This window comes from Ovis aries, chromosome 14 (assembly GCF_016772045.2).
Source record: "Ovis aries strain OAR_USU_Benz2616 breed Rambouillet chromosome 14, ARS-UI_Ramb_v3.0, whole genome shotgun sequence".
Taxonomy (NCBI): domain Eukaryota; kingdom Metazoa; phylum Chordata; class Mammalia; order Artiodactyla; family Bovidae; genus Ovis; species Ovis aries.
Genome location: NC_056067.1, coordinates 16,327,495 through 16,355,335, shown reverse-complemented (window position 1 = coordinate 16,355,335; position 27,841 = coordinate 16,327,495). Strand labels below are relative to the sequence as shown.

Below are 27,841 nucleotides of genomic sequence, written 5' to 3'. Positions count from 1 at the left end.
TGGGAAAGAGCGGAGTTGGGAAGAGCCGGAGGAGGCGCTGTGTGAAAACAGCAAACAAAACAGGGGTGGGTAGACAGCGGGGCCGCCGCGCGGGACGACCCCTTGGGCCGCGGAACAAAGCCCCGCGGGGGGGCGCGCAAACCGGGTCCCAGACGCGGCAGCGAAGCCCTGCTCCTCCCCAGGAGGGGACGGTTGCGGGCATGAGCGCGATGTTTGTTGGTCGCGAGGTCTTCAGTCATAGCAACTGTGCCCGCAGAACCCGGCCGCCAACCGCCACCCTCGAAACCCAGCACCTCGACCCGCGAAAGTCGCCGCCGGCCGCGCGAGCGCCTCTGCGCCTGCGCGCCCGTGGAAGCCCCGCCCCCTCCGGGCCGCCGGCGCGCGGGGCCGCGCCTCCTCATGGCGGCCGCCGCAGTGTGTGGTATTTAGCGGGAGCGCGCGGCGGGCTCGAGGACGCGCGAAACGGCGGCGGCGGCGGCGGCCAGGGGGGAGCCGGGGCGGCCGTTGCGGGGCGCACTCTCGAGCGGCAGCGGCGGCCCAGAGTGTCCCGTCGGTGTTGGCACGAGGAGGAGGCGGTGGCGCTGCCCGCGGTGGCGGGGGTTGACGGCGGCGACAGAGCGCGTTTGAGCCAGGACCGGGGTCCGAGGCGCGCTCTCCGCCCACAGGTAAGTGGGGCCCGGCCTGGAGGGAGGAGCCGGCCGCGAGGGGCTCCGCGGGAGGAGGACTCCCAGGCCCGGTCATGGCGGCGGGCGGGAAGGTCGGCCGGGCCGGGTCGCGCCGCCCGGGAGGGGGTGCGGGCAGCCCCCAGACCTGGGCGCCTTTGTCTCGGCCCGAGCCCGGCCGCCCGGCCGAGCGCCGCCCCCCGCCCCTCCCCTCCCCTGCCCGGCCCTGCCCGCGGAGGCGAGCCGGCTCGCCCCCGCCCCCGGCTCCCGGGGCCCGGCAGGCCCGCGCCGGGGGTCGGCCCCTCGCGGCCGGGCGAGGGCGGGGAAGGGCCTCCTCGCCGACCGGCCCGGCCCCCGCGCGCCTGGGAGGCGGGCCTGGCCGGGGGAGGCGCCCGGCGCTCCCGGCGCCCGGGTGCCGGCCTTTGTTGTGAAGGGTCCCGGGGTTTGCGGCCAACATGGCGGAGGTCAGCTGAGTGCGGGCAGTGGCCGGCCCTTCCCTCCGGCCCCTCCCCGCACCGGCCCGGGGGCAGGACGGGGCGACTCAGCCGTCCTTGGCCTCCCCTGCCTGCCCCCGACCCCGGGAGCTGTCGTCCCCGATTGCGCTGCGTTCTTTCCCGCTCCGGCCTGCGCTTTCATTGTGCGGTGGGAAGAATGCAGCCTCCTCCCTTGTTTATGTCGTTAGAGAGGAGATCGCGTGAACGATTTGCCAGGGAAGCTCCAGCTTTTTATTGTAAACGTTGGTTTTCCTAGGCTTCGTTTGTCGGGTAGTTTGGGGGCCTTTCTGGACGCTCCCAGATTTATTATTTAGGAATGTGGATAATCTGGGCCACAGTGTTGCGTAGGTTTTTCTTTTCCCGTTCCTGGAAAGATTGAGAATTTGCTCTGACATCCAGAGAAGTCCAGTTTGTGTGTTCGGAAAATCAGATGGTGCAGCCGATTTGTCAAAGTCGTAGAAGCCGTGAGCACGGATATAGGGCAGGGATCGGACTGCCCGTTTTTAGCGGTTGAACATTTACCATTTCTTGATAAGGGGCTGTCAAGGGTAAATTGTTAACTCTTGCAGCAGTTGAACGTTGGGAGCGCGGACTCTGAAGTCAGACTACCTGCTTTGGTTCCAGTCCTGCCCCACCGGTTTGTGACCTTGGGCAAGATACTTCACCTCTCTGTGCCTCTTTTTCTTTAGTTGCAAAATAGGGGTAATAACAGTACCTACCTCGTAGGATTGTTGGGAGAATTGATGAGATAGTAGGTGAAGGGCTTAAGGCTTAGAGCAGTGGCAGGCCCATGATAAGTGCTCAGTAAATGTTTGCTGCCAAGGCTGTTGTTAATAACTAGATTTATGAGATTATTTTGGCATGTTGGATATGTTGGAACTGCATAGGTTTTCTTTTAGTGCATTTTGTTAGTTCGTAAAAATGAAAACAAGAGGTTTAGATGATAAATGTCCAGGCTTTTGAAGATGATGGCGTTGGAAAATTTCTTTAGTAAGACATCTGGGTAAATCTTGTGTGATCTAGAATTTAATCAAATTCATGGGTCAGTTTGTTTTTGAGGTCTTGACTTAGAAAAGTGAAACAGTGAGTTTCTGAGTGTTACTTGTCTATGGTGTCACCATCTCGTTTGGACATTACTGAAGAGCAGAGAGTAGTGTGGTGATAAATGTAATGGTCTGGTAATTTTGTTTTGGGAGATACTGGCTTAAATTGTGGCGGAGAGGATTTTGGTTAGCTGTTAGAAGTTCATGACAAGTAGATTTTGACCTCAAATGGACTGTACAAATTATGTAATTTTTTGTTCTGGGAATTAAAATATACAACAGACATTTGTGATCTGGAATAATTAGTTGCAACCCTGAAGTTGGCTTTGCCAAAATAGTTTCTTTAACTCTGTTATAGAATTACTTTGCATGACCCCTCTTGACACTGCCGCGTAATTGAACATTTAATAATATTTTAAGCTGAAGTACAATTTAAATGATAGATGAGGAACTTTTCAGGATAAATATTACTACAAGCTACAAATTCAGAAATTTAATTCAATTTAGTGTAATGTGTTCTAAGCTTTGGGAAATTTTTACAAAATTGTAGAACAATATACTTTAATATCTATAATTTAAAAGAATGTTAGGCTACGATTAATTGACGTTACAAAGGAAACATCTAACTATGGCAACAGTGACGTAATATGGAGAATAGGATTTTATTTCCAGCATATACAGTGTTTAGAAAACAGGTCTTACATAAGGAGGGTAAACAAAGTTCAGTAAATTTGCAGAGCAACAACTTTGTATTTTGAAGGAATTGATTTGCTTTGTTTTTAGAGATTGAAGTTTTTCGTGGCTCAGATCTGTTTTACAGACTTCAGTTATAATTATGAAATGTCCCTATACGTCTTATAAAATGTTTTAAGTTTTGGTTATTTTTGCTCTAGACCTTACTACAAACAAAATCAATATATGAAAACCTCAGACTTCCTACCCACCCCTAAAGAAAAACCTAGGTATAAACTTTTCCTCTCTAAAAAAATCCTTAATGGTTTCTTTAAGAAAGATTTTTCTAATGCATTTTGAGTCATTTGGTTTTCCATGGCTAGTGTTACTAGAGTTTCTACTGCAAAAGGGCAGGGATTGTGATCTTTTATTCCTATATCCTCAGTGGCTGACACTCAGTACAGATTTGTTTCCTGACCTACTATTTCTATTAATATATTCTTATGACACTCAGATTTCTTTGCTTGTGAAACCTAGACCCATGTATTCTCTTGCTCATAGGTTTTTTTTTTTTTTTTTAATGACTTCTTTTTAGAACAGTTTTAGGTTCACAGAAGAACTGAACAGAAAGTTCAGAGATTTCCCATATACTCTGCCCTACTCATGCATAACTTCCTCCATTATCACCATCTTCCACTACAGTGATACATTTGTTACAGTTGATGTACCTACACCTTATCACTGAAAGGCTATGGTTTACATTATGGTTCACTCTTGGTGTTATGTTTTACAAGTTTTGACAGATGATATGTATCCACCGTTAATAGGATCACACAGAAGTAGTTTCACTGCTCTAAAAATCCTATGTGGTCTACCTCTTCATCCCTCCCTCTTGCTTAACCTCTGGCAAGCACTGATCTTCTCAGTGTGTCCGGAGTTTTGTCCTTTACAGAGTGTCACATAATTGGGATCATACAGCATGTACCTCTTTCGCATTGCTGCTACTGTTGCTGCTAAGTCGCTTCAGTCGTGTCCGACTCTCTGCGACCCCAGAGATGGCAGCCCACCAGGCTCCCCTGTCCCTGGGATTCTCCAGGCAAGAACACTGGAGTGGGTTGCCATTTCCTTCTCCAGCGCATGACTGCTAGTCATGTGCATTTAAATTTCCTTCATGTCTTTTTGTAGCTTGATAGCTTGGTTCTTTTTTAGCGCTGAGTATTATTCCATTGTCTGAGTGTACCAGTTTATTTATCTACTCACCTACCAGAAGACATCTTATTTGCTGCCATGTCTTAGGAATTATAAATAAAACTGCTGTCAACATCTGTGTGCAGGTTTTTGTATGGACATAAATTTTAAACTCCTTTGGGTAGATAAATACCAGGGAGCATGATTTGCTGGATATGGTAAGAATATGTTTAGTTTCTTTCTTTCTTTGTCTATGCTGGGTCTTAATTGCACCACGTGGGATCTTTTTAGTCACAGCCTGGGAACTCTTAGTTGCAGCCTGTGGGATCTAATTCTCTGACCAGGGATCGAACTCAGGACCCCTGCATTGGGAGCTCGGCATTTTAGCCACTGGAACACTAGGGAAGTCCCTGTTTAGTTTTGTAGTAAACTGCCAGACTGCCTTTCAAGTGGCTGTACCATTTTGCATTCCCACCAGCAATGAATGAGAGTTCCTGTTGAACCAAGTGCCTGCTAGCATTTGGTGTTTTCAGTGTCCTGGATTTTGCCATTCTAAAAGGTGTGTGGTAGTATCTTATTTTTGTTTTAAATTTGTGTCTCCCTGATGACAAATGATGTGGAGCACCTTTTCGTATGCTCCTTTACCATCTGTATATCTGATGAGGTGTCTGTTAAGGTCTTTTACCCATTTTTTTAATTGACATGTTCATTTTCTTGTTGAGTTTTAAGAGTTGGGCTTTATTTTGGTTAACAGTCCTTTATCAGATATGTCTTCTGCAAACGTTTTCTCCCAATCTGTGGTTTATCTTCTCATTCCTTTAACCGTGTCTTTCCCTGCATGTCATTTTCCACTTTCACATACCAAGGTGCTCCCAATTTATGTATCCTAAACTAAAACCTTTGTTTCCAACCGTCCAAGGCTCTCATCTTCTGTGTCAGTTAGTCGTGCTGCTGCTGCTGCTGCTAAGTCACTTCAGTCGTGTCCGACTCTGTGCGACCCCATAGACGGCAGCCCACCAGGCTCCCCTGTCCCTGGGATTCTCCAGGCAAGAACACTGGAGTGGGTTGCCATTTCCTTCTCCAGTGCATGAAAGTGAAAAGTGAAAGTGAAGTTGCTCAGTCGTGTCCGACTCTTAGCGACCCCATGGACTGCAGCCCACCAGGCTCCTCCATCCATGGGACTCTCCAGGCAGGAGTGCTGGAGTGGGGTGCCATCACCTTCTCCGTCAGTTAGCTACACAGCCCTGATTTTTCTGCTCTCTGGTTATTGCCAGAGATCTGGCGTTGCTTCTCTCCCTCGTTTTCACATGTGCATTCAGTCCTCTTCTACTTTCTAAATATCTATTTGCTTTTGGTCTCTGCCTCCTCCCTTCAGCTTTTCTTCTGCCATTTGAGGGAGCTTTCTAACATGGGTAACTTAAAGCCTTCAGTTTAAAGTCCCAAGTTCCCTTGACATTATATAGACAGTAAGTCGACAGTTCCAACTGAAGCTAGCTTTTGTTACTTTCCTGCCACTTTCAACTACATACTTGCAAGGGCTTATGCACACCACACATTCTCTTCCAACTAAGCTCTGTAATCTCAGCTTGGACATCACTTAACTGATGTGCTCTTCCTGGATGCCCCACCTTGAATTGGATGTCATCTCTCCGTGTTCCCATAGCACTTTCTGCCTGACCCTACTACAAGATATATTCCTCTAAACTGTAATTTTTCTCTTCTACTTTGCCTTCACAGATACAAACTGCAGTCTCTATGAGGACTTTGCCTTGATCACCCCTGTCTAGAGTTTATTACTGTTGCTGGCATGTAGTTGGTGCTCAGTAGATATTTATTGAATGGCTAATACCTTCACACTGTTTTATTTTATGCCCTTCTAGCCTTATCCTCCCGGAGAAGGCAGTGGCACCCCACTCCAATACTCTTGCCTGGAAAATCCCATGGACGGGGGAGCCTGGTAGGCTGCAGTCCATGGGGTCGCTAAGAGTTGGACACGACTGAGCGACTTCACTTTCACTTTTCACTTTCATGCATTGGAAAAGGAAATGGCAACCCACTCCAGTGTTCTTGCCTGGAGAATCCCAGGGACAGGGGAGCCTGGTGGGCTGCCATCTCTGGGGTCGCACAGAGTCGGACACGACTGAAGTGACTTAGCAGCAGCAGCAGCAGCAGCAGCAGCAGCAGCAGCCTTATCCTCCAGCATTTCTTCTTTGCCATGCCTGATTAAACTGGATTCTTTTTTGCTTCTTGAACATTCTCCATACTTAAATGTATCTGTGTCTTTTTTCACGACTGTACTTAATTCCTTAGGTAATCTGTCTGTGCTCCTTGGGACAGATGACTTAACTCTCCAAGCCTTAGTTTCCATTAGCAAGTGAGCATCTACTAAGCATATTGCTGCCCCTTGAGCCAGTGTCCTGCGGCTAGAGGCGGTATAGCCAAGTGGTTAAGGGCCAGATCTGGGTGTGTGTCTAGCATCTGTTACTGGCTGTTTGTGACCTTAAGCTCTGCAGGAGCAGGGACAGTGCTTACTGTTGCATTTAAAAACACATTACTTAACATAGAAAGTACTTAAATAATTAAAAAAATTAGTTGTTGAATAAGTTACCTAATTTTTCTATTACTACTTACATTCTGGTAAGGGAAGAAAGCAGAATTACAAATTGTGATACATACTATAAAGGAGGAAAGAGTAATGGTGGGAGGGAGTCTTGCTGTGAGAAATGGTGATATTGGCTGTTTAGTTGCTAAGTTGTGTCCAGCTCTTGCGACCCCATGGGTTGTAGTCCACCCGGCTCCTCTGTCCGTGGGATTCCGCAGGCAAGAATAGTGGAGTGGGTTGCCATTTCCTTCTCCAGGGGATCTCTCTGACCCAGGGATCGAATCCGTGTTTCCTGCATTGGCAGGCGGATTCTTTACCACTGAGCAACCTGGGAAGCCCTGCGTTGCTATTTAAGCTATGTTAAAAGGATAAGGACTTCTTTGAAGGAGAGAAGGAGAATATGAGGTTGAAGGAGCAACAGAAGTAAAGACCCTGAGGCAAAAATGAACATGGACTGTTCCAGGAACTGAGAAAAGAGAGCGTCACTAGATCAAATGGATGAGGGGGAGAGATGGGCAAGGATCAGATCCTGCAGAGTCAAAGTAAGGAATGTGAATTTTAAGGGTACTGAGAAGCTATCAAAAGGTTTTAATTAAAGGAGTAACAATCTTCTTTTAAGACTGCTTTAGCTCTTTGGGGGGCTTCCCCGGTGGCTCAGGTGGTAAAGAATCTGCCTGCCAATGCAGGAGCTGCAAGAGAGGTGGGTTAGATCCCTGGATCAGAAAGGTTCTCTGGAGATGGAAATGGCAACGCACTCCAGTATTCTTGCCTGGAAAATTCCATGGATAGAGTAGCCTACAGTCCATGCGGTCGCAAAGAGTCGGACACGACTGAGCACAAATGCCTAACTCTTAAGAGAATAGGCCATTTCTTTGATCAGGCTTCCCTGGTGGCTCAGTAAAGAAATCTGCCTGCTCTGCCAGAGACCCGGGTCCGATCCTTGGGTCGGGAAGATCCCCTGGAGAAGTAAGTGGCAGCCCACTCCAGTATTCTTGCGTGGGAAATCCCATGGACAGAGGAGCCTGGTGGGCTGCAGTCCGTGGCGTCACAAGGAGTTGGACATGGCTGCACAACTAACATGTTTACTTAGATCAGAAAGCACAGTAGTTGATTATGACCTGGATTAAGGTGGTGGTGGCTGTGAATATGAAGAGAAGTGGATGGATTCGAGATGTATTTTGGGGACAGAATTAACAGGGCTTACTGATGGATTAGATATGAGGTGAGGGAAGGAAAGAATTAGGTGGTTTCTGGCTTGAGCAACTGTGAATCATAGTGCTGTTTACCAGGAATGAAAGAACCAGGAGGGGGTTTGCAGATAACAATAAAACTCAAGAAACAGAAGGACAGCAAATAAACTTGAAGTTCTGATATGTTGGATTTCAAGGTATCTATGAGACATCCAGAATGATCCATTGAGGTAGAGGAACATCACAGAAGCCAGATGGGAGATACTAGAGTATGTTCAGGTGTTAGGGAATGGTCCAGTAGAAAAAGAGTTGAATGCAGGAGAGAGGGGAATAGAAGTGTGAAGTCTGAGGGGGCGAGAGGACACTGCCCAAAGGCCTCGGTCACTTCTTCCATTCTAAGAGGGAAAGAAGTGGCAAGTCTGCATTTGATGGCTTCTGTTGTATTTTCTAAAGGAGGTATGAGTGAAGCCATCAGTTGAGTGTTTATAGTTAGTGACTACCGTACTACAGCTGGTTGAAGGCATAGTCGAGAGTGAGAAGCTGAGCCGAGGCCGGGAGAGAAGATTCTGTGATATGTCACCAGCTATGACACCAGATGCTTACTGTCCTCAGGAAATTGTAGAATACCTGGAGTATTACTTCTTTTCCCCTCAATGTAAACTTTTTTGAAGACATATAGGATAACTACATATAGAAATGTGCTCAAGATTTTAAGGATACAACAACGCATTTTGCACACTATTGTGACCAGCTCCCATGTATCCCATTACTTTTATTTTTATTTTTGTGGGGAGGGGCAGTAAGTCTTCCAGAACTCTAGGCTAAAAGATAACAGGTAATACAGTTCACTAGGGTTCAGTTTATTCTCCAGGTTTGACCCACAGTGACCAAAATGATATTGGCAAAGATCTTTCAGGTTTGAGGTTGCCCAGTCGTGTTGAACTTACTTGTGGCTTTTGTTTTTGCTTATTTTGAAAAGCAGGGGAGTTGGGAGCATGTGAGAGTAGAAAAAGAAACAGAGGAAAAATCTTTGGAGAATGAATCTATATTTATAAAGCTGGTATTACCAGTGAGAAATATTTTCTTAGAAAATGAGAAGAATTTAATGCCAGTCTTGAATTTTATAGGAAGTATTGTACTTGTTGTTATTGTCATAATTGACAGGCTTAGCCTAGTAATGGTTGATACAGCAAAATTAAGTGTGTTGTACACTAACGTTTGTACTTCAGTTCTTGATTTGACTAAATGAAATAATCTAATTGTTAAAAACTTGCTTTTTCCTGCCTTTGTGTTTTACCTTTTAGCTGTTTTGAGCTCAGCTAAAGTTGAGTTGTCGTTTTTTTTTGTTTTGTCAGGGTCCCTGATTTAGCTTTGTTGGGGACAGCTTTGGATATTTTGTTAATACAGATAGTTTCTGAGTTAATTTCTACAGACATTCTTTTGATTTTGCTTGGAGAGGTGATCAGATAAATTTTGTCTTTTAGAATTAACTTTTAAAGTGCTAAGTTTAAGTTTTTTTATATAAACTAAAATATATGTACATGTATTTGAAATATGTAGGGTTTTAAAAATGTGAAGAGGCTGTTTTTAAAGTAATTTTTCCCTATAAGTAAGTATTCATCTATTTGAGGCATTTTAAGGAAAAAAGAAAGCAGTAGGCAAAATCAGCTCTTGATCTCTTAATGTTTGTGTGAAATCACTAGCAGTTTGTTAGCAGAAAAGTGTGGGGACACAAAATAGGCACTAAATTTAAATCCCCAAAGTAACATATATGTTTTATGCAGCATTTGAGAAATACATATAGAAACGCAACCCCCACCTTCCTCATGATTATTCCTAATGTGGTGATTGAGACGTGTAACCGTTGTGGACATTTTGGTGTGGTTTCTAGTCTGTGTGTGTTACACATTCTTTTAAGATAGACATTTTAAAGTCAGTTTCTTTGCTCTGACTTAATCATTGTAGATACTTTCCCTTTAAATGATTACTACTTGTCAGTAACTATACGTGTTTGAGGGGCTTCCCTAAACTGCGTAATTCCAACTGATGGAATTTGTGTTTATACTCTGTAGTCCATATATTCTTCCATCTTGATATTTTGTGTAAGTATTTGTAGTTCAGTGGTCCCAACTCTAGTCTTTGTGATTTCTGATTCTGAACTTGACCTCCTTTCCCCCCTTTCTAATTGCTTACCATAAGTCTTTAAACCACATTTGGCAATTTGGATGCCCTTCTAGTTTTCTGTCCCAGTACATGGTATGTATGTACATGCGTACATATATAAAAAGACAGCTATTTCTTTTATCTCTTCTAACATAAATGGGATTGTAGTATATTCTGTGGCCTTTTTTTCTCTCTACCTGTTTAAACAATTTGATTCTTATATGTTAGTAGGTATGAGTCTGTTTATTTAAAAGAAAAAAAGGGCAGCATACTATTCTGTTGCATGGATCATCATTTAGTTACTCTCTTCATCTAGAGCACTTTTCAGTTTATTTGTTCTTACAAATAGGGTTGCTGTAGGCGTCCGTATATATACACCTTTGCCAATGTGTAAGTCATAAGATAGACTCTCGAAAGAAAACTACTGGATCAGAGAGTATACAAACTGCCAAATATTCTTAGAAACCTTCATCGTGGACATTCCAACAGTGTGGGGAAAGTATGTTTCTGCAGATCTTAGCCAATACTTGGAATCAAATCTTTGAAAACAAATTTATATTTGTAATGTCTTAAGTAATGCATGCAGTTTGTGACAATTCATATCAAGTTTTTGAACTTCTTTTAGTCTAGAGTTTCACATGCAAAATAATCCAAAACGAAATATTCCACTAGGCTTATTTTTTTTTTTTTAAAGAAAAACTGCCTGCCATATTCCTCTCCAGATGTCTTTTTCCAGAGGCAACTACTTTAACCTCTTTGAAGTGATTATATTTTATTTACCTTCATTGTCTCTAGATTACATGCTTATGTTGTTACTTCAGGATTTCAGTTTTAGGCCTTATTCCTGTTGTGTTTCTAACTGCCTTTCCTGCCCCTGTCACATGTACAGACCTTACCATTCCTATACTCTCCTAATTTAGTAACAGTGTAATTTTGTGTTTGCAGTATTAGGACTGTAAAAGTTACAATTTGAGCCATATAGTAAATGGTTACTTTTTCTTGGACCTATTTGTATAACTTTCCTTGTAGTTAATACTTGTCCTTTCTGCTCTGTTTTCTCTGTATTTAATCATTTTCTTGTGGATTCTATTTAACAAGTATTGCTCTGTTATATCTAGCTTTGGATAACCCACTCCAGTACTCTTGCCGGGAAAATCCCATGGATGGAGGAGCCTGGTAGGCTGCAGTCCATGGGGTCGCTAAGAGTCGGATACGACTGAGCAACTTCACTTTCACTTTTCACTTTCATGCATTGGAGAAGGAAATGGCAACCCACTCCAGTGTTCTTGCCTGGAGAATCCCAGGGACGGAGGAGCCTGGTGGGCTGCTGTCTATGGGGTTGCACAGAGTCGGACACGACTGAAGCGACTTAGCAGCAGCAGCTCAGAAGTCCAAAGCTCTTCTGCTTTCTAATATATTTATTCAGTTAACATATTTATTGAGCCTACACTATGTGTCAGGCACTGTGGAAGTGTTTGGGACACATTATTGAACCAGACAAATTCCCATTTTCCAGGTGGTGGAGGAGGGGTTACAACAGCAACCATATTGCCAACAACCATAACAAATAAGTAAGTTGTATAGCCTGATAGATGGTAGTACATTTTATGGACAATAGAGTAGAAATGGAGGAGGGGGAAGGAAGAGGAGGAGAGGCGAAGATTGACAACAGTGAATGAGCAAGGATTAGGAGAAGGGGTCAGTGGGCAGAGTGTGGTCACTGTTTTATTTAAATAGAGGAGACTGCATAGCCCTCACTGAGACGGAGGTATACAAGCAAAGATTAGGAGGTGAGAGTCCTGTGGATATCTCGGAGAAAAGTATTTTAAGGCAGAGACCCAAAGGAGCAACCTACGCTCAGGGAACAAGGATGCCAGTCAGCCAGTGAGGAAGGAAGAGGTGGGAAATGAAGTCGGACAGTAGTGGGGACATGTCAGCATTGTGCAGGGTCTTGTAGACTGTTGTAGGATTTATCTTTTACGTGGATATGGGAGATTTTAATAGATTTCTTTCTTATTGCTGTGCTCTGAGTCGGTGGGTGGGGCGGGAGACAGGATGGAGGCAGGATGACTGGGTGGAAGGCACCGCAGTAACCCAGTTGCAAGATAATATAGAGCAGTAGTGGAGGTGGCGAGGAGTGGCTGGGTTCTGGATTCATTTCTCAGAGAGGTATGAGATTTCCTGGTGGCTGCACATGTGATATGCAGGGAAGAATCAAGAATGACTTCAGACTTTTGAAATGAGTGTCTGGAAGGATGAAGTTTCCATGAAGTGAGAGGAAGGCTATTGGTTGAGTATTCTGGGAGAAGATAAGGAGTTCAGTTTTGACCACCCTCCTGTAGAAATGTCTGGAGCTTCCCTGGTGGCTCAGATGGTAAAGAATCCACCTGGAATGCAGGAGACCCAGGTTCAGTCCCTGGGTTAGAAAGATCCCCTGCAGGAGGGAATGGCAACCCACTCCAGTATTCTTGCCTGGAGAATCCCATGAACTGAGGAGCCTGGCAGGCTAGAGTCTGTGCGGTTGCAAAGAGTTGGACATGACCGAGCGGCTATGCACGCAAGCCGTGGGAATGTCTAGGAGACAGCTGGGTGTACACATCCGTAGTTTAAGACAAATCTGGGAGGGTTTTTTTTTGTTTGTTTTCTAATCTGGACATAAAAATGTTGAGGTCCATGACAATATCAGTGAAATTTTAAAAACACAGAGTGAATGAGATGACCAAAGTGAAGAAAAGTGGACCATGGACAACTTCTAATATCAAGAGTTTGGGGAGAAGAGCAGGAATCAATAAAGGAAACTGAGGAATAGCTGGTGAGGCAGGAAAACCAGGAGTGTGTAGTCCATGACAGTTCACACAGCAGGAGCCAGGGATCTGCTCAGCTCTGTCTGATGTTGGTGACAGTTCAAAACTTGCAAATTAAATACAAACAAAACTGCAAAGCCAGTAAATTCAGATTACACTAATTTATTAAAGTATCGAATACTACCTGCAAAATTGAAGCCTTGAAACAACATGACTTATGGAATTGACTTACGCTGTAGGTTCTTCGTGAGTTGAGCACACCGAAGTTATCCCACATGTGTGGTCACCACACGATGCGTTTTCTTACCAGTGTATTAGTGCTTCGGTGAAAACCATGGCGTCATCTGGGCTTCACTTCACCCAAATGCATCACTTATGTATTAGGTCCCCCTCTACTTTTCTCTTTAACTTCCTGTAACTAGAGTACTGTTAGTAGCACCTTGTGACCAGTGTGACCATAACTGTGGACAGGAGCATTCAGTTACATGACTAACAGGTGGATTCAGGTGATTGAGACTGTGCTAATGCTGTTTTTAAAATAACTAAACCCAAGAGAATAAAACAGAAAAGTTTTTGTAGAGAAATGTGGTACCTGCCCAGAGAATGGAATCTTAGTTTGATGAAATTTAGAGTCTAAGTTGATTCATGTGTTATATCCTTATTCAAAGTATCTAAAATGATTTGGCTAGAGTTTGAGATGTGATGCTTCTGTGACCCCATGGACTGTAGCTCGCTGGGCTCCTCTGTCCCTCCTTGTCTCCAGGAAAGAATACTGGAGGGGGTAGCCATTCTCTTCTCCAGGGGATCTTCCTGACCTAGGGCTCAAACCCAGGTGTCCCACATTGCAGCGGATTCTTACCATCTGAGCCATCAGGAAAGCTGCTTTAAGTACTTCAAAGGAGTGTAATTTAGTTTGAATAAGGCTCCATGAATTTCTTAATATGGCCTTTTCCCGTATATATTCCATGTTCTATAAAGGTAGTAAAGAACTGTCCATCATATAATGTATTAAAACTCTTCAGTGTGACTTTTTATCTCATTTAATTTCTTCATCTCTCAAGCTGTGTGTTCTTTTCTGTTTAGCTTAGTATCACCAACGCTTTGTAGGTTACTGCCAGTGTTGATCTGCTTTCAAATTTTTGTTCTCTGTTTATTTACCTGCCATTACTTGTCAAGAAGAAAGCGAAGGTGGATGGGTTGTATGTTAAAGTGTAAAACTGGGTACAAGATACAGGGAAGAATTTTGAAAACATAGTTTAACATCAAGATGGAGCAAAAGAACAAAGATCTACTGGAATGTGTGACAGTTTTACATCCTGAGAGAATATAAAGCCCAATCAGATTAGTGAACAGTTGTATTCAAACTTACGTAACTAAATGATGAGCGTTTGGCTGCTTTTATCTAGACACTGTGAGTCTTGGTGATATTGTGGAAGTGATTGTGTGTAATTATGACTGGTATGGTTTCAATAATTTCAAGTGAGTTCCCCAGAATTCTCTTTAGTGATATGTGGTGTGACTTAAAAAGGTTGAGAGCCTATTTAATCTCTTCCTGCTTCTTTTATTCTTGCTGTGCAGCATGTGGAATCTTAGTTCAGTCTTAGTTTCCTGACCAGGGTCTGGCCTGAGATCTTCTGGTGGAAGCTGGGAGTCTTAACCACTGGACTGCCAGAGAAGTACCCTGCTTCTTTTTTTTTTCTTTTTCTCTTCTCTTCTTGATTCTTTGGTTTGATTTAATGTCTAATGGCTTAATGACTGTTAGGTTATTCCACTTTAATACAAAAAATTCAAAAACAACTACTTGCTATGAATACAGGTGTAATTTAAAGAATTTAGGGATTTTTTTTTTTTTTGGTCAGTTTTTATGAATATTGAAGATTAGTTGGATGTGAAGTTGTAATATTCTGTGTAAAAGTGAGAAGATTATACATACTTTTCTTGGGGTTATTTGAAAGAAAATAAGATTCAGGGACAAAGCAGACAGTCTGGCTCTGTTCTTATTACTACTTAATTTTTCTGATCTTCAGTTTGCTCATCTGCAAAATGGAGATACAGCCTTTATTAGTATAGACTGTATGAAGCTCCTGACATGATGCTTTACAGGTTGGTAGGTGGTCAGTTGGAAGTTTCTATCATAGCAGACTTTGTTGTCTTTATCACATTTCAGACAGGGTCCCAGGCTGAGGTTATGAAAATGAATACAATAGGTGGAAACAACAGTTTTCAGTGAAATCTTGGGTAATCTGGGTCTTTTTAATTTGGTGATTTGTCGCAAGTGTTGTTAGTAATATACCAAATGTTTCCATATGCTTGATGTTAGTTAATGTCCCAAAGTCTGTGTTTGTTTTTTCAATATTTTTAAAAATTTATCTGGCTGTGCTGGGTCTTAGTTGCAGCATGTGAGATCTTTGGTCTTCATGGCAGCGTGCGGGTCTTCCTCGCGACATGTGGTGTCTAGTTTGACGCAAAGCCCATTATTAATAGTTCACTCTTAGTGCTGTGGGCTTCCCTTATGACTCAATGGCAAAGAATCCACCTGGCAGTGCAGGAAACTCGAGTGCAGGCCCTGGGTTGGGAAGATCCCCTGGAGGAGGAAACGGCAACCCACTCCAGTATTCTTGCCTTGGAAATCCCATGGACAGAGGAGCCTGGTGGTCTGTCTAGTTCTTGGAGTCACAAAAGAGTTGGACACGACTTAGTGGCTAAAGAAACAACTTAGTGCTATATGAGTTTTGACAAATGTAGCCACAGCTATAGCATACAGGATCATTTCACTGCCCTCAAAATCCTTTGTGATCCGCCTATCACCCCCTCTCACCCAGTCTCTGGCAAATACTGATTTTTTTACTGCCTCCATACCTTTGCCTTTTCCAGCATGTCATATAGTTGGAATCATACAACATGTAGCCTTTTCAGGTTGGCTTTTTTCACTTAACAGTACATATTTAGGGTTCCTTCATATCTTTTTGTGGCTTGATAGCTCATTTTCTAAAATTTCTGAATTATATTCCATTGTATGAATGTACCACAGTTTATCTGTTCACTATAGAAAGACATCTTAGTTGCTGCCGCATCTTGGGAATTATGAATAAAGCTGCTATAAACATCTATGTGCAGGTTTTTTGTGTGGACATAAGTTGTCAGCTACTTTGGGTAAATTTTGGAGATCGTGATTGCTGAATCTTACGGTATATTGTAGTTTTGAATAAACTGCTAAACTGCCTTCCAAGTGGCTGTCCAATTTTGCATTCCCACCAGCAATGAATGTTGCTCCACCTGCCCATCAGCATTTGGTGTTATCAGTGTCCTGGATTTTGCCATTCTAAGAGGTGTGTGGTAGTATTTTATTTGTGTTTTAATTTGCATTTCCCTGATGACAAATGATGTGGAGCACCTTTTATATGCTTCTTTGCTATCCGTGTATCTGATGAGGTGTCTGTTACAGTCTTTTGCCCACTTTTTTCCCTTTTAATTCACTTTTGGCTGTGCTGGGTTTTCATTGCTTTGTGCGGGCTTTGTCTAGTTGGGCCAAGTGGTGGCTAGTCTTTGCATGGGCTTCTCACTGCGGTGGTTTCTTTCATTGCGGAGCTTGGGCTCTAGGCCCAGGGGCTTCAGTGGTTGTGGCATGCCATTTAATTGGCGTATTCATTTTCTTGTTGAGTTCTGTGCAATATTTTGGATGACAGTCCTTTATCAGATATGTCTTTTGCAAACATTTTCTCCCGGTCTGTGGTTTGTCCTCTCATTCTCTTGATCATATCGCAGAGCAGACATTTTTGCTTTTAAGTCCAGCTGATGAATCTTTCTGGGTTCATGCCTTTGATTTTTCTGAAAAGTCATTGCCAAACCCAAGGTCTTCCATATTTTCTCCTGTGTTATCTTCTAGGATTTTTATAGTTTTATGTTTTACTGGGCCTGTGATTCGAGTTAATTTGTGAAAGGTGTTAGATTTGTGTCTAGATTTCTTTTGTTTTGCCTGTGGATACCCAGCTGTTCCAACACCGTTTGTTGAAGTCTTCTCTTTCCTTCATTGTGTTGTTGCCTTTTGCTCCTTTGTCAAAGATAAGCATGGTGTTGTTGTAAAATATGGTTATTTAAAGTAAATTGTAAGTCTCAATTGTGAATTGAGATTCACAGTTGTGAATCTCTTTAAGGTTATATCAAGCAACAGATAGATTTTACCGAGGAGTCATCAGGGATGAGTGAGCTCTGTTTATACACATGCTAATCCTTCACACTGTTGTACTTATTTTGTTTGTTCGTTCAGAAATATTTGAGTACCTGGTCTGGACTGGGTACTGTCCTAGGTGCTGGAGATAGAAGAGAGAGCACAATAAACAAAGTCTGTTCTGATGAAGCTTATATTCTGCAGAGCTTCCGAACGAGAAGTTAATGGTCAGGGAAGCTGGGAGTTCTTAAGACCCTTCGAGTGTCAAAGCTGTTTTTCATAATAATGAGACATGAAGGGAAAATGAGGTTCCCAGAGACTTCATGACATATGGTATCTTCACAGAGTAATTGCTTAAAGTGAAAGTGAAAGTTGCTCGGTGGTGTCCGAGTGTTTGTGACCCCACGGACTTTACAGTCCATGGAATTCTCCAGGCCAGAATACTAGAGTGGGTAGCTTTTCCCTTCTCCAGGGATCTTCCCAACCCAGGGATTGAACCCAGGTCTCCTGCATTGCAGGTGGATTCTTTACCAGCTGAGCCTCATGGGAAGCCCAAGAGCACTGGAGTGGGTAGCCTATCCCTTCTCCAGAGGATCTTCCCGACCCAAGAATCAAACCAGGGTCTCCTGCATTGCAACTGAGCAGATATTAAATATCCAACTTTTGTTTTTCTTACTGTATCATATTTAAAAGATTTGCAAAAAACATAAAACATAGATGCTCTTCTCCCTATTATGGAAGATATTTTTCATAAACATTTAACATGTAGATTTTTACATGTTATATAAAAAATGTGATGGTAATTTTAACATATATTTAAAGTTCTTGACTTGACTTTCTAATATTGTAAAAATTAATACATATAAACCACATTGACAAAATGCTCTTTTGGGATCCTCAATTTTTAAAAACTTTAAAACAGTAAAGACAAATGTTTTCTTATATGGCCAGATAGGCTTAAAGGGCTTTAGGAGTCATGAAAGTGCAAAGTGTTAGTCGCTCAATCCTGTCTCTTAGTGACCTCAAGGACTCTTTGTGACCGAAAAGAGTAGCCCGCCAGGCTCCTCTGTCCAAGGGATTTTTCCAGGCAAGAATACTGGCGTGGGTTGCCATTTCTTTCTCCAGGGGATCTTCCTGACCCAGGGATTGAACCTGGGTCTCCCACATTGCAGGCAGACTCTTTACCGACTAAGCCACCAGGGAAAACCTTAGGAGTCATACATAGGGCCTTTTCATCTCCACCCTTGGAAACAGTCCTGGATGTAAGTGAATGTGCTTAACTATATTCCAGTAAAACTACTTACAAAAACAGGCAAGTGGCCTGCAGCTGTAGTTTGCCAATCACTGGTACAAAGGGTTCCTGAAACCAAAAATGTTTGAAAATTGCTGTTCTCAGCAAAAAGCTGGTATTGAGGAGGAGAGGAAAAAGGACAGAAGACAGACAGTAAGTAGTAAGAAAGTATTTAGCAAGTGAATTTCATATGGCAAGAGGTAATATGAAGACAGTAAGAAGAGTGACCTGGCCTTTAGGAAAGGCCCCTCTAGGGTGCTGACTCTTGCCCATCTCCCATCTTTTTTTATTTACTCTTTCCTGGCTACATTAGGGATCCTTCTTGCTTTGGGAGGGAAAGCAAAAGATGGTTGAATCTTACTGAACTTAAATTCAGAAAAGGTTAATTTTTCAAGTTGAATTAGAAAATGTCCAAAGAATATTTGCTTTACAAGGATCTAGGAAATTATAACATTGACCAGATTAGAACATTGACCTACTTTATATGACATTTAGCAAGTTCTGTGTTATTTTTCTCTTCTGAAAATGAGAGTTAAGATCTTTTCCAAGTCTAAAATTTTTTTATAATGTCTGTTGGCCTAGGATGCCATTTACCACCCCTTCTAAGTCTTCCTTAGTCACATAGCTCTTCAACTCCCTTTAAAAAAAAAAAAACTAGCTCTGTGATCTGAAATTTATTTTGAAATCCATTTTCTTTTCTGTAACATAGGAGATAAATGCTTACCTTGGAAGCTCATTGAGGACAATACCTGGTACCTACATATGCTTGTTAATGAACGTCTGGGGGATCTGTTTTAGTGAGAATGGAAGAAAAGTCCCTTCTCTGCCTCCTTATTTATTTAGTTCACTGACCCTGGAACTACTTAGGTTATAGCAGTGAGAACAAAACCACTAACCAACAGTGACGCTTCAATGAGGGACATGAAAATTAAACATGGAAACTTTAATAGAGAGGTTAAGGAAGTACAAGAGCAGTGCAATCTGAATTTATGTGGCCATTCCAACTTCAGGGAAAGGAAACGGAAGCAGCTGTTCTTCCCATCATACTCTGCTCCCTTGTTGGAGGTTGAGGGTATCTATATAATTAAATGCTTTAGCATATCTGGAGATCGGTAACCTTAGCAAAACCAAATTTATGAATTAGAACTTGTTCTCTTGGAATGCAGTACAAAGCAAGGATCGGAATAATGAGAAAAAATATATTAAGACTTTCGAAGATAGATTCAGGAGAGTCATTATCAGCATTACGTGAAGAAAAGAACTGAGTAATGGTAAGAGTTAAAAAAGAACAATTAGAGGAAAGGTCCACAAAGGTGAAAGATTTGCCTTGAGATGGAAAATACTTGCTGTTGGCTTGTGCTGATGACATATATCTAGACGTTCTGATGAAAATTTCTTCCAAAGATAAGAGTCCTAGAAGCCACCTGTTAGGGTAGGAAAGTTATTTGCAGAGGAACAAGAATAAAAGTGAGGTTAGATTTTTGATCTCTGTAGTTACTTATCAGAAGACAGCAGGATTTATGTAATTCTTAGGGGTAAATGGTATGACTGAAATTCTGAGCTTGTGCAATTTATGCAAGAGCTTCAGATTGTTAAGATTGAGGTTTGACCTGCCTTGTTTTGGGAGATGTTTATGGTTTCATTTTTGAGGTTAATTTCATTTTGAGGTTAGATTCACTGTGAAATAAAAATAATGAGGAAAATAGTGAAGTAAAATTAGGATATAGAATCATGCTGTCCAGTGGGACTTTCTGCAATGACGAGGATATGGTGATAACTTATTTTGCCTTCCCATTAGCAGAGCTTAAGAGTTCCGTCTCTTAGATATCTCACAGGCATCTCATTTCTACTTTGCATTTCATCTCTTACCATAGTTTGGTATTTAGCATAGTGCCTAATGGGTTCTGGTTAAGTATTTTGTTGTTGTTGTTGTTGTTTTTTACTAAGTATAGAAGCCTCAAATACAGTGATTTAGGGAGTAGAAAACAAATATGCTTCATACATGTAAGTTATGGCTTGCATTTTCCTCTCTGTTTGCTGTCATCACCTTTGTTCAGGCTGAGGCTTTTACATCTTCTATCAGGTCTTTTGTCCTGGACTTCCCCCACTTCAGATCATTACTTTATTGGATATGTAAATCTTATTTTGTAGCTATAACGTTTTCTGAATTATCTTCAGGAAAAGAGCTTTTAGGAAAATACTATGTACAATTTTTTAAAATTACCATTAGTAAGGTACAGTTCTGGAAACTAAAAATAGATTGCTTATTTTTTTCCCGCTTGGCATTATTGTGCTATAATGAAGTTTGATTTTTAACTTAGCATTTTAAGCTGTTGAATTTTTAAGGAGACTTGCCATAGTTTTAATTTTGTGGTGGGCATCTTTGAGGGGGGTCATTATTTGCACATCATGGTAACATTTGTAAACTGCAAGAAAATGAAAAGCACAGCATTGTTGTGTGTTCATTAAAATGCCCAGGCACAAGGTTACGATTAATCAAAGAAATTGTTCATTAGTTATTTATAATTTATAATAGGAAAAAAACGTTCCCACATGAAACTGAGACTAAAAGTTTGAATCTGTTTACTTCAGTGGTAAGTTTGTTAATGTGGCATAGCAATGGTTAAATGCTCTAAAGTTACTAAGGCTACTAACGCAACATTAAAGGGTGATTCTAAAATGTTTTTATTTAAATTAAAGTCTGTTTAAACTTTATACCAAACGGGGCCTGAAATGTAAGCTTTATTTTAGAAAGGGTAAGTAATAGTGGACTCTTGATAAATTTTGGAATTTTGCCAGCTTTGGATTCTGTGGGCTTGTCTTAGTGTAATGTAGTTTTTGTAAAAATTTATCTCATAAAACCAGTTTAAATAAATGTTCTACCTAGTCGAGAAATTCTACTATATTGTGCTAAAAATTAGTTAAAACGGTAGTTGCTCTTTGGTAGACATGTTTGATAACCTTATTAAAGCTAAAGGCATCTTGTAGAGTATACATCTGGAACCCACAAGTTCTAGGTCTCTAACTGATGACTTTAGGTCAGACAAGTTAAAGTTAACTTTTGGAACTGTGTAAGTGAGCACTTACATATTTTGGAATTTGTGCCACCTATGATATATATAACTTACCCATCTTCCTTAATCCAGACAAAAGCCATGCAAGGCTAGAAATACTGTCCCAGTTTTACAGCTGAGCCAGGTGGTGAAGGCTGAGTTTGAATTCGAGTGCAGATGACTCCAGACACTTCCATTGTTACTGTCCTGGCTCACTTACTCAGAGGTTTGTCCACAGATTAATGATTTTTAGATGGTGCTGTAAGGATCTGGGTATGGGTTCTTTGTATATAGGTTCTTTTTGTATAGGTTCTTTGGAAGTCTGGGAAAACATTTTTTTGCTTGAGAAATGTCATCCCTTTTACTTGTTTTTACAAATTTGGACTCTGTCCTAAATCTGTCTGAAGTTTTTCTGCTCTAAAACATTTGGAGTCTCCTGGTCTAGAAACCTGAGACCTATTTAGAATGAATATGTATTAGAAAATTAAAACATAGATTATTGTAATTTATATTTTTCAGTGAACAGACTTTTCAGTTATATTTCTGTTCCTAATGATGTTTTCTGTAGCCTAATACCAAAATGACATTGAGGTGATTGAACACACTACTAATAGGGTGGGGAAGTGATCAAGAGTTAAAATTTTATGCTAAAAATGGCCAATTTAGAGCACAGGGTTCACACTCACACCAGGTCTTGGTGCCTTTAAAGGCTGCACTAAGCATGATGTAATGACAGGTTAAACCTCTGAATGCCTGAGCTGACGCAATGCAGATTGGAGGCCCTGGACTTTACTGGGGCAAGGGTAATGCTTATTTAAAAACAAAACAAGCTACTCTGTTTAATGAGGCCGTTTAAGATGGTTTTCCTAGAGTGGGAAGAGAATAAAATCTAAATTTGAGGGTTAAAGCAGGAGTTTAATATGGTTATGTGTGCTTAGTACTCTCACTACAAAATCTCGAAGGGAGAAGGAGTTTAAGGTGCAGATGGTGGTAAAAATGGAGAAGCGAGTTACAGTTGTGGAGATAAGGTAGTTAACGCCCGTCAAATAGTTATTGAACGAAGTACGGAGAATGCTTTTACTTTGTAAAAATCTAGCGTCCGCAGGGTTAACTGGCAGAATATAGTGCAGAGATGCTTGTCTGGTCGCGTATTTCCCATATATTCTGTGTAGACCTTTGGGTTGAAACCATGCAAAATTGCCCATATCCGACTGTTTGGGCCTACAGAAATGGAGTTCAGCCTTCTAGTAAGCTGATGGCTTGCGCAGTATCGCCGGGGAGTGAGGATCGGGGGGGTTTTACGCCGGGTTTTACTCGGCTGGGTGCCTGGGTGGGAGTTGCACGCTCCTTGCCCAGGAGCCGCTTGGGAGCTGCCCCAGACGGAGTGGGGCGGAGCCTTAAGCCCCGCCCCCGCACGCCGCCCCGCCTCTCGCCATCCGCGGCAGCCGCCGCCCTGTGCAGAGAGAGCCTGCGGCCCCCTGGCACTGCGTTGGCGCAGGCTTCCCTCCTGCGGGCCGGATCCTGCAGTAGTAGCTTGAGCTGGCACCGAGAGCGCACGTAGTCGACCAGTGGCCTCTACGCACCCTTCTGCCCTGTTCTTCACCGAGCTGGCAGGAGCCTAGCCGATGAATTTGGGGAAGACAGACTTCCGAGACAGACGAAGGTTTAGGGCCCAGCAGAGGACAGCTCAGCAATGGCTCCCATTTTTGGAGACGCAGGCAAATTTCAGCTCCTGGGGAGGTGTGGTCGACTCCTCTTGGAACAGGAGGGGGCATCAGTTCTCTTCTTCAGTAGCCAGTGCTTCTGAGGAGTGAATGGAGTGTATGGAGTAGGGCATGTGCCTTCTTTTGAAAACTAGACCCGGGACATGTTTAGTAACAGAAGATATCCAGGAGAGCCCTCCGTTGCAAGTTGTCTTTGCTTCTGGGGGAAAGGCTATGAGCTCTCTGACTTATGACCGGGAAGTCTCCCTTACCTTTTCTGTACTCCTGGAGAGGCATCTTGCTCACTTGTTTACCAGCATCTGGGACAAGGAAGAGAAAAGGTACTGCTATTAAGAGACTGTGTTGCTTAAACTGTGGAACGGGAAAGTTGTTTTGAGCCTCTGAAACGGACCAGGGAATTGCTGCAACAAAATTGAGCAGGCAGTGATTTCTTTTGATCAGCTGTGCTTTTCTCAGTTTAAACCAAACTTCGGGTTATGTCATGACTGCTGCAGAGCTGTCCAGACACTTAAGTCCTTGGTTCCTACTGCACGGCTGCTGTGCTGTGTGTGGATTACTTTTCTGTGTAAGATGGACTGAGTTCCGCCTGCCGAACTTTGGGAAGTTTTAGCAGCTACTGTCCTGTAATACTTAAATTCACCAGAAATTGAAGCCATATTTTGCTTGTTTTCACACTTTGAATAGTAATTTTAAGTTGTGCTTTGTATGTTTGGGAAAATAATGATGTATATTATAATGTGAATCTGGACTATTGATAAATGTATAACTTTTTCTAGGTCACAAAATTAAACAGTAATATTTTTCTTGCTTAGTAGTTATATTATGTTGAATACAAACTGAGTTTAGTGACCAGCTGGTTTTGGTTTAGTGATTTGAAAGGAATCAGCTTAGATTTTGTGCCCAGGGAATTACTTCCCAGTTACTATGTTGCTCTCTTAAATGAGCCGCATAAAATGGACCATGAAATAAGCATACATACGGGACACTTCAGCAATGCTAAGCCATTGTTTTACTAGTGACCTAAAATAAAATGCATGGATCATCATATGCAGAAAAAATCTCAGAGGTAAACTGGATTTCATGAAAGTTCCTTTATAGTGTTTTTGTTGGGCTGAACACTGGTTATACAGGGCTTCAGTGATGAGAGTTGATTCCTGTTGTCTTAAATCTATGCGATGAGCCATGTTATGATAGAATCCTTGTGATACTTTTGTTTCCCCGTGAACTCTAGAATATTCCTTTAGTGACAGTGGAATTGACCTATTTTGGGGTTTCCTGGGGGAGAGGGTTCACTCTCAACCCCCATTTAAGGTGTCTGTCCTTGAGTAATCTGCGAGTGTGTGCTTGTGCTCAGTCGATCAGTACCTGGGGTCTGACTCTTTGTGACTCCGTGGACTGTAGCCCACCAGGCTCCTTGGTCGATGGGAATTTCCCAGGTGAGAATACTGGAGTGAGTTGCGATTTCCTCCTCCAGGGGACCTTTCCGACCCAGGGATCGGTACTGTGTCTTCTGCCTTGGCTGGTGGCTTCTTTACCACCGAGCCACCTGGGATGCCCTGTCTATGAGTAATAGAATCCAAATTGCATTTATGTGGTCTCATTGATAACCAGCATTAGTTTTTCAACGTTGAATTCTAACAGAATAACAATTATAATTAAGGAAACATTAACTTTTAGGAGTTGTTAAATTTTGATTTTGTAGAGATATGGCTTGTGGTTATTGAGTATATACTCTTAGGACATTAATGGACTGATTTTTTGTCATCCCCAAGAAAGCAGTGCACTACATCCTGGGAAAAGGCGCTTGTTTTATCTTTAATTCAGCTTGACAGGTTAGTTAACGTTGTTGATCATTTTTTCCAGATGGCATTTATTTCTTAAATAATGTTTAGTACTGTGCTGATGAATGCTTCAGCAACTCTGGTGAACTCTATAATAGAATATAAGGAATTCTTTACCTGTTGACTCTGTCCCTCACCCCTAATGTTGTGTCTTTCTGATACTGTTTATTCTTTATCTTTTCCTGACTTTCCTTCCTCTTTGCAAATTATACCAGATTTATATTGTAGAGCGGAAGTAGAGCAGAATGATTTAGTTCTGAATACCAGACTCATACCTTTTAGAGGGTGGTCCTCTATTTCTCCTATATGCTTCCTCACTTTTGAAGGGGGCCACAGATGGGTAGGAAATAAGATGAAGATCTAGCTGGGGTTAACATTCCATGGAGATGGATGATGGGATGGCAGGAGACCTTCCCTTCCCCAGATAGATCTCTTTAGCAGATAATATTCACCCTTAGAAAGAGTAATCAGAAGCCAGTACCCTGGTGATCCTTTGGATCATGTATAACTCACTGAGGCTGTCAACAGCTGACTTAAGAATGGGGAAGAAATAGAATGAGCAGGGCAGTTGAACACAGGCAGGGGAAATTCCAGTCAGAACTGATTTCATTGAACTTAAACTGTTTATACAGTGTTCCTTAGTGGTTTAGGATCCAGGTTTCTGTTCTAGCGTTTATTCCATGTAGTCCATTCAAGGATGAGTTTTTAAACATTTTTTAGAAAAAGGGAATGTGCTCTGGAACATTGTGAGAACAGATTTTGTCCAGTGCACAGTGCACATATTTCGTGTAATCTGTGTTGTTTTAAACCCTGTTTGTTTTCCTTTATTTTGCTTACAGCAAATTTTACACTAAACTTAAGTATTTTAGGCAAGTAAATGTTATTTATATAAAACATGTTATAGTTGTAATTAATTTTCTCCTGCCTCCTTATACTTTTATTTGTGTTTTTTATTACAGAAATGAGCCGTCAGACTGCAACAGCATTACCTACCGGAACCTCAAAGTGTGCGCCGTCCCAGAGGGTGCCTGCCCTGACGGGCACAACTGCCTCCAACAATGACCTGGCGAGCCTCTTTGAGTGTCCGGTCTGCTTCGACTATGTGCTGCCACCTATTCTCCAGTGCCAGAGTGGCCATCTGGTTTGCAGCAACTGTCGCCCAAAGCTCACATGTTGTCCAACTTGCCGGGGCCCGTTGGGATCCATTCGCAACTTGGCTATGGAGAAAGTGGCCAATTCAGTACTTTTCCCTTGTAAATACGCCTCTTCTGGATGTGAAATAACTCTGCCACACACAGAAAAAGCAGACCACGAAGAGCTCTGTGAGTTTAGGCCTTATTCCTGTCCGTGCCCTGGTGCTTCCTGTAAATGGCAAGGCTCTCTGGATGCTGTCATGCCGCATCTGATGCATCAGCATAAGTCCATCACAACCCTGCAGGGAGAGGACATAGTTTTCCTTGCTACAGACATTAATCTTCCTGGTGCTGTTGACTGGGTGATGATGCAGTCCTGTTTTGGCTTTCACTTCATGTTGGTCTTGGAGAAACAGGAAAAATATGATGGTCACCAGCAATTCTTTGCAATTGTACAGCTGATAGGAACACGCAAGCAAGCTGAAAATTTTGCTTATCGACTTGAGCTAAATGGTCATAGGCGGCGATTGACTTGGGAAGCCACTCCTCGGTCTATTCATGAGGGAATTGCAACAGCCATTATGAATAGTGACTGCCTAGTCTTTGACACCAGCATTGCACAGCTCTTTGCAGAAAATGGCAATTTAGGCATCAATGTAACTATTTCCATGTGTTGAAATGGCAATCAGACATTTTCTGGCCAGTGTTTAAAACCATTGCATTTGATTTCACAGAGAATAAGGCACCTGTCTGCCTACCAACCAAAAACTTGTGGTAGGTGGAAGCTAGACACATGAAGGTAAATAAAAGGAAAGGCTGTTAAATACAGGAAACAGTTGCATGTAATAACACTAATATATTTAAAAATAAGTCAACAGTAAACCACTGAAAAATAAATATATATATATATACACCCAAGATGGGCATCTTTTGTATTAAGAAAGGAAGCATTGTAACATAATTCTGAATTTGTGTTTGTTGTAGATTGAGTGTACCGTTGAAAAATACTGGGTTCTTGTTTTTTTGTGTGCCTGTGCGTGTGTGTGTGCGCGTGTGAGTATGTTTGGATTTTTTTTTCCTTCAACTGACAAGCCATGTTGAGTGGTCTTGGACCACTGCTTTTCCCCTATGTGAGTCAATACATAGTGCTGCTGTGTGTGTATATTTTTTTTCTGTGTGTATTTGCTAATTTTTATTAATTATAGTTTTTCATTAAATAAATTTGACTTTCTTTTCTGTAATTCAGGTTTTTCCTCACTTTTTTTTTTGTACCTTTTAAAGTTAGTGTCTTTTTGATATGCATAATTGTTGATGGTAAAATTTATACATGTGTTCGATACATATTTTCTTTTCCCCCATTAATCAGTTCATTAGAAATATTTTAAATTCAACTGTTTTGTGAAGATACGAGTTTCAGAAAGGAACATCAGAAGAATTGTCAGAAACTAGTTAAAGCAGGAAAGATAACATCAGAAGAATTATCAAACTAGTTAAAGCAGCTCTAAAATGGTCTCCCTCTCTTCTCCAGTTGAGTCATACCTTCAGACTTATTCTTTGTAAGGTTAGGGAGTACTGATTTTTTTTTTTTAATACTGGGGAAAAAAAAAATCAGGCTCTCCGTTCCCCCCACATATCTTGGACAAATCACATATGTTTAAAATTTGTTCTTGTGTTTATTGGTTTTGCAAAAGAAGGCATCGTCTCACACAGTATTTGTAATTAAAAGCAAATCATTTGTTTAAAAAGCAGTTTGCAAAAAAATGTTTTTGGTCTTTTATAATTCTCATTAAAAGAATATCTGGCAAATTAAAAA

At 42.0% G+C, this 27,841-nt stretch overlaps 2 protein-coding genes across 9 annotated transcripts; one reads left to right on the top strand and one right to left on the bottom strand.

Moving 5' to 3' along the window:
- Nucleotides 1–231: 231 nt before the first annotated feature.
- LOC114117844 (collagen alpha-1(I) chain-like) lies at nucleotides 232–1,119 on the bottom strand. Its single transcript, XM_027977610.1, has one exon. The coding sequence runs from the start codon at nucleotides 1,117–1,119 to the stop codon at nucleotides 232–234; it is 888 nt and encodes a 295-aa protein (XP_027833411.1).
- On the top strand, nucleotides 360–27,841 carry SIAH1 (siah E3 ubiquitin protein ligase 1). Of its 8 annotated transcripts, none has more exons than XM_060397917.1 (3): nucleotides 1,236–3,852; nucleotides 6,229–21,556; nucleotides 25,855–27,841. In XM_060397917.1, the coding sequence occupies exons 2-3, from the start codon at nucleotides 21,508–21,510 to the stop codon at nucleotides 26,703–26,705; spliced, it is 900 nt and encodes a 299-aa protein (XP_060253900.1). In that variant the 5' UTR covers nucleotides 1,236–3,852; nucleotides 6,229–21,507; the 3' UTR covers nucleotides 26,706–27,841. The 8 variants fall into 8 exon arrangements, with proteins under 8 accessions (XP_027833617.1, XP_060253900.1, XP_060253901.1 ...); XM_060397918.1 differs by adding an exon at nucleotides 24,827–24,886 and having other exon boundaries at nucleotides 1,236–21,556; XM_012189730.4 differs by lacking the exons at nucleotides 1,236–3,852; nucleotides 6,229–21,556 and adding exons at nucleotides 23,304–23,374; nucleotides 24,827–24,886.

Coding starts and splice junctions, on each gene's coding strand:
- LOC114117844 (XM_027977610.1), bottom strand. CDS start 1,119: ATGTTGGCCGCAAACCCCGGGACCCTTCACAACAAAGGCCGGCACCCG.
- SIAH1 (XM_004014973.5), top strand. CDS start 23,284: ATGACCGGGAAGTCTCCCTTACCTTTTCTGTACTCCTGGAGAGGCATC. Junction 23,375..25,854: donor TGGGACAAGGAAGAGAAAAG/GTACTGCTATTA, acceptor TTTTTATTACAG/AAATGAGCCGTCAGACTGCA.